We start from the raw sequence: 12,975 nt of genomic DNA, 5'->3' as shown, positions 1-12,975 counted from the left end.
CGTCATCTTTTTGAAACATTATACAACATATTACATATTAAAAAGGCGGTCTTGCATTTAAAATTTGAGATATCAGATCAGAAAGTTTCATTGAAGTCATACCTCTCACCTCTCAAAAGTTGTGTTATAAAAATGGTCAATTTTATTAGCAAAAATGCGCAAAAACGTTCAACGTTGATGGTCTATATCCAGATAAAACAAGGAAAAACAACAGTAATGTGCCAGCCAATATTGCCTACAAAATGAAGTAGTATTATTGAATTATTGTTAGAGCTGCTGCCAGGCAGGCAAAGCTAATGCACAAGATAACGTCAGCAACATAAACTAACGTTACTCCAGATACTCAAAACAAGACAGGCATCAGTTTATAACTGTACTCAAAACTTCACAGCACAAGCTAAAACAATAAAACTCGATCATTATGTCCTGGCTGTTTTTTCCAGTTTCTTCTTAAGGAAGTTTCCTGCACTTCTCTGTACATTTGAGGCCCAAAACTGATAATCCATAACACATATACTGTATGTTCTCCATTAGCACTAGAATCCGCAACTTCATCCAAGAGAAACTGTCATTGGTGAAATTCATTGCAGCACTTATATATTTAATTGTGTTTCTATCGGCGCACAGTGCAGAGACACTAAGGGCCATGTCCTGCACACAGCTCCTCTGAGAAAATATGGATTGTTGCCATCTTCCTCCTCAGCAACACATTGTGTGTTGCATTTAATGAACTTTACTGTGTTTCTGTGTGTTCAATGTGCCACTGCTAAATGGACACAAGAAATAAAAATGTAAAAGCATTGTTAAGTTGCGGGCAGGAAGCCAGGCAACCAGCAACCTATTTTTAGATCCCCATTATATCTGCATTGGACACAAATCAACTATTGTTTTGGTGAGGTCAGTGTCTGGAACTTCCTCTCATATTAAACAGACTGAGGGGAAAGGGAAGAAGCCCTCTGTTGCTCGACACCACAGCAGATGATACTTTCACACAGATCAGACAGAGCTTTGGTATCGATGAATCCGTGTGCATGGTTTATGTCTTGCTTATTTGTTGTAATGTCCAACCAACTTTCTATATATGAATTATGACAACTATGTTCGTGCCTTGCCTTCTTTCAGTAAGCTGAACACAAAGATCTTAGACCTTCTGTAAATAAAAACAGACTAAGGTCTATTCCTCCCCAAAATTGTTGTGGAGATTCAGATTTAGACGGATTTGCGAACAATATTTGAAAATATCTGAGATCTGAACTCTTAAAAAAATGGACAAACATTTTTAACTTTAAACTATGCAAATATATTGCACTGCATGAGGCAAATGGTGGTCACACCAGATACTGATTATGTGGTTTTCCCAGTCCACAGTAGTGTTGTCAAGATACCAACATTTTGGTACCAATACCTGGTATGTATTCCGATACTTGTGATACTTTTTCAGATAAAAAAAAGAATACAAAAAATATCATTACTGACTTAATTTAAAACCTTAGAACAATAACATATCAAAATTAAAAAATCATTTAAATATATTTTTAATTATATTTAAAATCAAAATAATAGTCTTTTTTTATTGCACAACAATTTTAGAACTAATTTTGTATATGTCCTGACGTGGGTGCCCGTAACATGGCGGAGTCAAGGGTCCAGTTAAATGTCTCTGGAAAACTTGCCCCTGCGCATATTGTTTTCTCAATACGTTGACACTACCGTCGTTGTTTTTGCTGAATGCGTTCCATGGATTTTGTGCAATAGATCAACAAACTCCTACAGATAACACTGCTGTCTGATTGTTGAAACGGGCTACTGCTGCTCAAATCCCGGACTGGATTACAGTAATAGGCTCCCTGACTGAAGCTGACTGATACTGAATAGTTTTATGAGAATTTGTTTTTAAGATTAAAGTATTGCCATGTAGCACTTTTCACCCCTGGTTTGTCCACAAGTGACTGTGGTGACTGTTCTCCTCCTCCGTGCCCCCCCCTCTAACGTCTCTGCTCACTCCAAGCTTTTCTCCTGCTCACTCACTTGCTAGCTGTTTCCTTCATCTTGTTTGCTGCTTGCTCCTCGTCCTCTTAGCTGCAGTTACAACAAGAGGATGTCACGTGGTCGAAGTCCCGCGCTGTTGCGGGCACTGTGGTCCCATCCAAATGCAATATAGTACAGTTTAAAAGTGCCTCAGTACTGTGGTACCAAATTAACACTGGTATACGATGCAAACCTAGTCCCCAGATCCCCCCAAAAAAACAAAACTATACATTTCAGTGTGGCCTTTTATTGTGGCCAGTCTAAGGAACGGTCAATAATCATGCTGTCCACTTATCATAATCATATGGCACACCTGAGAGGTAAGATGGATTATCTTGGCAAAGGAAAAGTGCTCATCCGCTGTTGTTCTGCATAGGCCCTCAACCTCCTCAGCCAGATCATGACTCAGACTGGTCATGGATGCCAACTATGGAATCGCACAACCATCAGCCACCTCCTCTACATGGATGACATCAAGTTGTCTGCCAAGGGCCAAGACATGGGAATGTCATTCAGACTGGATAAGTAGGGTCGAAGAAAGGTTCTCAGGACTGAGTGATAGAACCACCAGAAGGCACGATAGCAGATGTGGAGGATAACTACAAATACCTTGGAATCCCACAGGCAAATAGTAACTAGGAAGAGGCAGCATGGAAAACAGCGACCACTAAGTACCTCCAAAAGGTAAGGCAAGTCCTCAGAAGTCAGCTGAATGGAAAAACCAAAATCCGGTCGATTAACACCTACAGACTCCTGGTAAGCAGGTATCCGGTTGGCATAATAAGACAAGCAGACTGACAAACCATCCCGACATAGCAGTGGTGGACACACAAAAGAACAAGGCTGTAGTGATAGATGTAGAAATCCCTGGTGATAGCAAAATCAGGAAGAAGAAGCACAAGAAGATTGAGAAGTACCAAGGGTTAAAAGAAGAGATAGGTGTGGAGGGTAAGGGCACAAGTGGTACCCGTGGTGATAAGAACACCAGGGGCTGTAAGAGTGGTTCCAGCAGATCCCAGGAACAACATCTGAGATCTCTGTCCAGCCGAGTGCAGTCCTAGGAACAGATACTGCGCAGGACCCTCAAGCTCCCAGGCCTCTGGTAGAGGACCCGAGCTTGTAGCAGTTCCTGCTCCCTGACTTGGAAATTATGTCTCATGCACAGCATTAGGCAAATGCAGAATAAAAAGGAACAGCTTGAACAGCAGTCAGCCCTTCTTTGCAGTGGTGGTCCTGGCCAATTTGGTCATGACTTTGCACCCACGAACTTTGAGGGGCCCACAGAGACCAGTTTTATTAATAATAACAACAACAACATTATTATCAGTAATATGAGATATCAAGAATTTATCTATGAAAGAATTACAAATAGGACTAAATTACGGCTTATTTCTGCCTCTCCGGTGAAATTACACCCCTCCTCCTATTTACTACATGGTTCTGTCCGTCCATCTGTATCCTACAGTATAGACTCGCTACTGATGAGATTAGTCAGATCGTCAATGGTTAAAAGCAGTAACGTCCTCGTGGTCAAGGAAGCATAAATCTGGCCATCTAGAAATTAGAGGAAAGGTTTAACAAAGCAGAAAGAGAGAAGAAGGGCCCACAATAACTGTCAAAAATTAAAAACAAAGGTTTGTTTATTCACAGAGCTTTCTTGCAATATAATGTTAGCGCTTTAATAGCCGACGCTCTATGTACTGTCCGAGCACCACGTGCACTATGTGCTGCTAGTCAGCCAGTGAATAGAGTAAAAAAAAAAAAAAAAAAGGTCCACACAAGGCTTTAGTTTCTTGTTTTATATTACACATTGTAGAACATGAGCTGCTACCGTTTTCCTTTCTCCTGCTGAAGCTAGCTTACAGAAGTGTGATGTAAGTGCTCACTCAAACTACTTTCCAAGAGCCAATAGGGAGCTCTCACTGACAGGTTCACAGAATCAATCTTTAACACTTTTCCTCCTCACCCTAAAGGCATCACACTCTAATTCAATAGTGTAAGTCTTTCACCATTGAAAATGAAATTAATGTGATTTTGACTGAATACTGGTAGGTTATCACCAGAATAAACAATAATTAATCATGCAGCTAGATTCAAACTCACAACCTTAGTATCACCAGCACTACATGCTAACCAACCAGCCAACGTAGGAGAAAGTTGTCAGTACCAATAACAGTAAGTTCCAACCGCAGTCTTTTTCCATTTTAAATGTTTTTGCATTATAGTTATCATGTATTTTAATATCACAATGAAAATGCAATTCATTAATCAAGCCATCTCAAAATGTTGCTTTTTTAATGACTGATGAATATTCAGCAATAGCCATTTAAAAAAAAAGATATTAGTGAATATCCAAGCTACCATAAAAGAACCAAATTGGTCCACCAGTCCCGGATTTTCAGAGGTGCCATCTGGTCACCCCTGAAAATCGTCTGGGGGCACTATTGTTCCCAGTCTTGTTCTTCCTGTTATGACCCAGTTATCATGAGTACCAGTCAGTTTATAGTAAAACACTGTAAAGTGGTCTTCTTCTTCTTCTTACTTTGCACCACAGCAGTTTAGTACACAACCCTTAGAGTGTCCTTGTGAAACAGTGTTTATATAGCAGTTAAGAAGAAAGAAGAAATCCTTTGTCATACAGTATTATGTACATACAATGTCACAATAAAATGAGTCCCGGGGAAGCAGTGGGCTGTCATGCAAGGTGCGGAGAGCTAGTGCAAAGTGTTTTACGCCAGCCAACAACCAACTGCGCTACCAAGACACCAGTTCGAGCCTACAGTAGCCACAATGTCAGCTTGCCCAGAAGTTGACTTGAGGCTGGTCGGATAGAATCAGCACCGGTATAACAGCTTCATAATTCCTAACTGATGACAGGAGGCTCAAGTAAGAAGTGGTGTAGGATATGGTTTTAGCATCTCGATATAGAAAAGGTTTTCTCTAATACCATCAATCTGAGAGTACAAGCACATGAGAATAAAGAATTCTCTCTCACACACACACACACACACACACACACACACACACACACACACACACACACACACACACACACACACACACACACACACACACACACACACACACACACACACACACACACACACACACACACACACACACACACACCTTTGAATTTACAGATGGCCATGTTGTTTATAGTATATATGTAGTGCTCCAAATGCAGATTCAGTCACCAGTTTGTGATGTTACATAACCACCCCTAATTCAACAAAACAGAGGGATTAAAAAAAGAAAAAAAACACACTTGGCTCAAAGACAAAAACTGCAGTGGTCCCAGCAGGGTGCTACTACACAAAATTCAGTTGTATAAGAGAGAATAAGTGAATGAAAATAGGCATAAATACTATAGGCAAACTTGTGTCTTTTTAGTAGAACTAAAAAATATCAAGTAGTAAAACAGATTTTATGGTCTACAGAAAAATAAATACTATTGAGAACTCCATATGCTCTGCAGGCTGTAATCAAGTTGCCACACAGCAACAAATTAGGAAATCTAATGATGTTTGTAACAAATTGAGAATTCAAAAATAGTTTAAAAAAATTAAAGCTGCAAAATGACCTCACCCTGTAAACATTGCACTTATGTCGGGACAAATGTCTTTCTTTTCATCATAGGGCTATATTTTCACCCTCCAAATCTTGTCACTATTTTTTGTGATGTTTCCTCTGCATTTAATGGAAGGAAAGGTCAAGACTGAACTGATGAAAGGACTCTTAATGGGAGTAGGTCTGTATTTCTCATCTACCTGTACAGTTTGGGTGTTTATGTTCTAGATCTCATACTGTAGTCAAGACATGTACCAACTGACACAGAACAATTAGATTTATTATGAAAAGAATAGCTTAATATATACAATAGTTTTTTTTCCCAATACACATTCATGCAATGGTCACACTTAATGGTGTACAAATTTATTACATTAGCAGCCAGAAAACAATGTATACAAAGACTCCAGGTTGTTCTATGTTTCAGTGCAGTGTACTCTGGCGCCAGTTATACCCGGTACATCAAATAAAGGTAAATCTAATACGTTAAATACTGTTTGAAGTCTAAACATAATAGTAGTGTGCAATTACTTTTTAACTAATAGTAAGTATACAGAGATTGGTGGATCTTTACTACTACCAAAACTATACTACTACTCACTTATATTTGACCCAGAATTTAAGTTTTTAATGCAGATAAATCCCCCTCTGACAACAGCATGATGACAGTTAATCTTCATCACACAAGCATGTCACATCTCTGCCATTTATTCTGCAGCAATTTGCCCCCCGCTAAGTAAATGTTGCAATAAAGTAAATGTTCAAAGGCACAAATAAGGAAAAACACCAAATTTAATTAACAAAATGATAGAAAACAAACTATGTAAAATGTTGACAGAAATAACTAACATTTTCCAAAAATTAATGAAAATGTTTAAAATAAACATAAAAAGTGATAAATAGATAAAAATAATGAAAATGTTTGTTTCATTACCATCCAGGCAGATGTGTCCACAGTTTTTGTGATACTTTCATTATTTGACTTGTGGGACATTGCCGACTTTAGCCTTTTTTACTAACTATGTTTTAAACTGCAGTAAAGATGTTACATCTGGTTGGTGGTAGAAGGAAGCTCCAGTGGAAAAAAAAGAGTAAGTATATGGGCAACGGCGCAGCTGTCATCTTAGAGTTGGATTATATTTTCCTTTATTTGATCTTCTCACATAAACAAATGGTTTACAATATGAAAGGGAAATTTTTATTTTGCTGATAACACAATGATGGCCATTAGAAGATATTATATTTATGCACCTCTAGAAACCACTAAATCTGTAAAACATCCTGATCAGACACAATCAGCTGCAAAGCCCTAATGCACATTATTACTGCAGCCTCCTCTGAGCTCACTCACTAAACCAAGCTGATAATGACTCATGTTTCGCCTCATACATTAGGGCTAATGAAAATGGGCCTGCAGTAAAACAAATGGTTAAAATATTGTATCCTCAGCCACATTAGAAAGAGAACATAATGTATGCAAGCTCATTTTGCTGTTATCAACAGATGTCAGTACATTTTTACATCTGCCTTCTGCTTTAATTAAGCAAAACATAGTTCTGATAATGTCTCTGTATTAAGGGAATGTTTACTGCAATCAACAGACAAGGGACTACTACTCACGCCTAAACTCTTTTCTTTGTGCTCTCCAAATCACAATGCATGGAGAGATGACTAGGTGTCTATGAGGCAAGAAGCATAGAAAGATTTACAAAGGGCTTATAAATTAAAAGAAAAGGGAGCTTCCAAAAGTGACATACACTGTACATTAAAGGAATGCTTTTCAATGGGAGTTGACCAAAAAGACATAGTATTTAAGAATGAAAGGATACTCGGATTTCTCCATATTTTCTATGCAAAGAAATAATTTATTCCTTTGCATTTGGTCGCCAGGGCAGCAGGAGATGATGTAAAACACATCACTATATATGTGTGTGTGTGTGTGTGTGTGTGTGTGTTATTGTACATTGTTATTAATACTATGATTGCCAAACCAACCATCCACCCCCCATGATGAGCCATGATCCTAGGCAAAACACTGGTGAGTTTAAGGATATAACTATTTTCAGCCACAAAACCTAATACTGCCGATTTCCCTTTCTGCACAAGTCCCATCAATGTTAAATGTTTTTCTACATTTTGGCAAATAATTTTTTTTTATACCACAACTTGCTTTTCAGCGGTCAAGTATCCTATAGTACATACAGTGAAGCTGTATTCTGCTCGTCTAATTGTACCAAGATTTAATTCAATTTGTTTTAATCTGTGAACACTATTGAAACATGAGAATGACCATTATGTGGCTCCACTCCTCGTAAATGAGAAAAAATACAAAGCCTAGAGGTTGAATAAACACGGTAGTGAGGCTAACTAGGTCACGGTGCGTTCACTGTAGGGCCAACAAAATAAGACAAAAACAGGTGGACACAAAAAAAACAACAACAAAAAGGTCAGTGTTACTGGAGAACAGGTCTACAGCACTAGCTGGTACACTCCACCTGCCTTAAATCCTAAAAGCTCATCACTTGGCAAGAGTAAAAGGTTATGGGAATTTGGCATCACGGTTGCGCAGATTCTTCAGTGTGCTCTTGCTAGCGGTGTTACGGTACAGCTCTTTTTTTGAAGGATGCACCCATATGTGATTGACTTGCTGACCATGTTGGACGGACAGAGCCAACGAGCAGATTCTTCTTTCTGCCTTAAATAAATGGCTAACTCGCCAAAAGGGATTGTGAAGACGTTTGACTTATTCTTAGGCGCAAACCACACAGAAGGAAGAAGTCGAGACAAAAAGGCCAGTCCATCATAGCACAGACATCTCTGTGGCTGCAGCTCCCTCCACTATGACGAAATAGCAGAAAGAAAGACAGAGAACGTGTTTGACGAAGTAATTGTGAGGCCGTTTAAAGTCGTTCTCTTCAGTGTCAGAACTAATGGTTTTAATGCGCAGAGGGCAGCAGTAGATAATGGTTATGTTTTGTGGTACGCTGCTGTATTCTTTTTAACTACCCGGCACTGTTTACTGTATTTAATTCAAAGTTACAAAAATCTTTCTTTGTATTCTCTTTCTGTTTAAATGTCTCATGTTATGACGTGGACACCTGCAGCTTTTAGACAGGTGTGGCTTTTTTATTAAAATCTAATGGGCACGGCTTAAAGTCGGGTGTGCTTTATAGCTCGGAAATTATGGTAATTCATCTATGTTAAATCCAAACTAACAATCAAAAGCTCTTTGAGGAAAAGCATGTCTCCCCAAATCTCCGCATGAGAACTAATGCAACCACAGCTCTGATTCCAGACACAGAAAGTGGGTCAGCTTCACAGGACATATATCTATCCCCACACACACCTCATATGCAAATGAGCCACAGTGCTGACAAATGTGTCAATATACAAGTCACAGCACCAGAATTCGAATGACTCAGTCGTAGAAACACTAATATAAGCAGTTTGTGAGATGGATTGACAACTTACTTGCGTAACACAAACACACAGCATGGTCTCTAGAGCTCAGAGCTTGTGTAACATGACATGTACATCAGTGGCACATCCAGATGTGCAATGAGGGGCAAAGAAAGAGGATAATAGCACAGCTGCTATTGCGCTTTTAGGCTATTTCCAGCATGAATGCAGGCTGAGTCATTCACAGTGTGTCATTGAATTTAGGGAAAATGGAAATGAGTAGAGAGTCACGATTCTGACTGTTGTTATATGGCTCACCTGCACACACAGCAGAACTGCTTGTAACACAAATTTCTGAACAAAACCTGTAATTAATAAATCTTTCTGTCATTATTATTCTTGATACCATAACCCAGAAGCTAATGTTCAACATAATTAAAATTGGCTTTGGGAAGGTTTCAATTATATGTTGTTGTGTCATTGCTTTTGGTTTGCCTTGTCATTTCCTTGTTTTCCAGGAAGTAAAAAGGCTGAAGCTGACACCTAAAGATGCATTACGCCTGTGTGAGTCTCCCCCTCCCTCAGATCGTCTGCTTACTTCTGACACTGCTTGTGTCTTGCATTTTGACAAAGCATTTCAAACTACATTTTCATATATAAATTAAAACATTTAACTTTTTGTGGCCCCTTTAATTGTCACCTTCTGTTGAGCCAGGCTATGACCCACCATCATCTTTTTGTCCTATAGAGCATCACAGGGCTCTGGCTGACTGGTCACATGTCTACATTACAATTTAATATTTGACAGAAAAATGTATTTTGAATCCTTAAAATCAGAAGAGCCCAAGGACTACATCCATGTGATAAATTCCCAAATAAAACCATAGTACCTAGACATTTCCTACGATTTTATGCCTTTTTAACACTACAATTAATTCAAGTACTGAATACCCAGAGTAAATCAAAAGTAACAGGCAAAGGAAGCAATAATATTACTAAATATTCACATCTAATCTGTAAGATTCATTCTAATTAAAAACATTTTTTTAAAAAGTAGTTATTTGCTGACAGAGACATCTTTACATACTATTTACTAATTTAAGAATCAAAGCATGTCATTCTTACAATAAGAAACCTGTTAAACTATAGTAATCCATATAATTAATGAGTTTTAGATTATTCTAATATGACTAGTATTTCTAAAAATAGTTCACATTGTCTATGACGTACTATTCAGTGTCACATCTTATTTCTGAGATCTCATATTTATAAAACTGTGCTCAGTTAAAATCACACCAAAACCTTAGTGGTGTTGGTGCCTTGTCATCACTTGGTCGTCACTTCATTTGCTCAACCTTCAATTAAAACCGCAGACAACTGCCACAACCACCTCCATTAAAACTCACTGGAAAATGAAACAAAGTACTTTTCATCACCACTCGAAATCGGCTACTTAACAAACCATATAAATGCATGGAATTTAGATTTAATATCCTTCAGTTTCTGCAGGATTACACATGATTGTCACTGTGCTGCTGAGTTCGGTTACTCTTCTCCTACCTTCAATTGCAATGACATGCTCCCGGATCTGGTTCTGCAGCAGCGGCTCCTCCACCCGCTCTAGCAGCTCATAGATAGAGTAGATGTTGGGATGGACGGATTCAAACCTCTGGATCTCAGCTCGGATGGCGGCCGAGTTAGCGAGATGCTGTTGGTAGTTCATTGTAGGTGGATCCAGAACACCTGCTGCACTTTCCTGGTGATCAGAATGTGTGCTTGTAGCCAAAAAGGGCTAAACAAGCAGGAAGGTGAGAGATGTGATCTCCAATAGGGTAAAGAAAACACTCTTCAAGTCAAGTTTTTTCCCAGTGAAGTCCGGTGTTAATCATCAGCATTGGAGTTAATATAATTCAGTTAAATCGTAGCCATGCCAAAAACCAGGTATTATCTTTCACATCCTTGCAAAATTGAATACAATTCTCCAGCGTTAAAATTGGAGGAGGCGGGAGGTCTGCTCCTACTGGGCGGAGAAAGCGGTGGTTTCCTGGGGTGTTCTGGTTCCCAAGTCCTGTGGTATGACAGATGTGTGGCAGTCTGAGCACCGCTTCCCCATGCCCTTGCTGTCCGTGTGAGATTAAAATCTCAGTTTCTCGCTTTTATATGTCCAAGAGTTATTAGCAGTCATTGCTGTCAAAACAAGAATAAAGACGACCTTTCTGCTAAGTGGCTAAGCTAACCGGCTAAAGCTAACTAGCTGCTCCCAAGCCGGTGCAAAGGGAAAACCGACTGTTTTATAGTCGTTAAATTCCGCGTTACGTGGACACTGAATGCGCCGTTAAAGACCAAAAAAGTAGATTGAAGCGGCTATTTGAAAAATTTTAACTAGAACATCATGTGCTGACGGTGTGGCAGCTTGATAAACAGTGGACCGTGATGGGGCAGCAATCATGATGCCTGGTCCCGTCCTTGCGGTGTTTTGTCTCCGATCCGATACTAGTTGCTCAATTAGCTCCGAAAGACGCGTTTAAACCCCAACGGCGAAACGCAGGAGACTCCGAAACTAACCAGATGTTTGTAAAACACGTGTATTTTTCAATTAAGTACTACACACAGCCTCCTAACACCGATCCCCCTTCCGCAGCGGAGAGGTCCATCCCGTGCAGCCCAGAGCTAAAATATCCCAGCCGGGAACGTCATTAGCGTCAGTGAAGTTTCCTTTCATGCGCTCAAGAGCCACCCAATGGATTTGATGACTTCCGGTCAGGATTTTCAAAGAAAAAACAAAATGAAATCAAGCTAACTGGAGATAAATGCAAAACAGACGTTACGATAGTTCGGGTTCATTCAAAGGTTGAAGCTAATTTAATTTATTGTTTGTTAGTCTGGTTGTCTTGAATTTGTTTCCCTTCGTGGCTCTTCGTGGCTTAGTTATCTTTATTTGTAGTTTTGCAACTTTTGCAACTAGGAATTTGTTTCTTACATTTTAAAGTGTTTTAACAGTTTTATAATAATTATTTATATTATAAAAAATATAACTATAAACAAAATCAAATTTGTAGTAAGTTTATTCCTCTTAACTATTCTTAACTATTAGGATTTGCTAATTTTATGGTGTTGTGATTTTCAAGTCATACCTCATGCAGTTTTCATTTTCTAAATTCGAGACTTACCACGCTTCTTCGTGAATATTAAACTTGTTCCGGATCTTGGATTCAGGTACTTGACGCACCCGCATTCAAGAACATAAATATTGCGTGAGGGCTGCGCAATGACTCCCCTTACAGTAGGATCTTGGAGTTGCATTAAAAAAACGTATCACTAGATACTCTTCTTCTTTGTCTCGCGCACAGCGATAATGGCTGACACCTTTGCTTGCTAAGCATTTGATCATTTCAAAATAAAGCTGAAACGTCCCAACAAAATAACAGCAAAAATGTGATGAACAAAGTGTTATTCTTGCATATAGCATTATTTATTTGCCATATTTAAATGGACGTATTGCTATCTACTCTCTAAACGTATCACTTAACTTAACTTATTAATTAGTGACACCACTTAGTATTTGCATGTTGGAAATATACCCTATATATAGAGTCTGTTTAAAAAAATGCTACATTGTTTACAGTCATGTCCAGCACTGTTATGCTGAAGCTGGTATTTTCTCTCAACCCAGCAGTTCAAATCAATAAAATTCAATTTTATTCATATAGTGCCAAATCACAACAAAGTCATCTCAAGGCACTTTACAAGGTAAAGTTTAAGACCTTAGAGTAACAAAGCCCAACAAATCCCACATACAGCAAGCCTTTACTTGTAATTAATTACATTTTGACATCAGGAGTGGTGAGGAAAAACTCCCTCTCTTAAGAAGGAAGAAACCTCCAGCAGTACCAGGCTGAATGTGGGCAGCCATCTGCCTCCGTCCAGTCCCTGGTTGGACCAGGGGGTTCACAGAAGCACAACTACTGGAGAGAAGGA

General features: G+C 39.0%; 1 protein-coding gene across 2 annotated transcripts in view; it reads right to left on the bottom strand.

Annotated features, from left to right (window-relative positions):
* The window catches only part of agap1 (ArfGAP with GTPase domain, ankyrin repeat and PH domain 1), a 133,353-nt gene extending 121,647 nt beyond the window's left edge, over positions 1-11,706 (bottom strand). For both annotated transcript variants that reach the window (XM_029133855.3, XM_029133865.3), the window contains exon 1: positions 10,558-11,706. In XM_029133855.3, the coding sequence (XP_028989688.1) occupies positions 10,558-10,720 (163 nt within the window). In that variant the 5' untranslated portion in view covers positions 10,721-11,706. The remainder of the gene's footprint in view (positions 1-10,557) is intronic.
* Between the last annotated feature and the right edge of the window lie 1,269 nt (positions 11,707-12,975).

Source organism: Betta splendens, chromosome 2 (genome assembly GCF_900634795.4).
Source record: "Betta splendens chromosome 2, fBetSpl5.4, whole genome shotgun sequence".
NCBI classification, from domain to species: Eukaryota; Metazoa; Chordata; class Actinopteri; order Anabantiformes; family Osphronemidae; genus Betta; species Betta splendens.
This window is presented reverse-complemented; position numbering and strand designations above follow the sequence as displayed.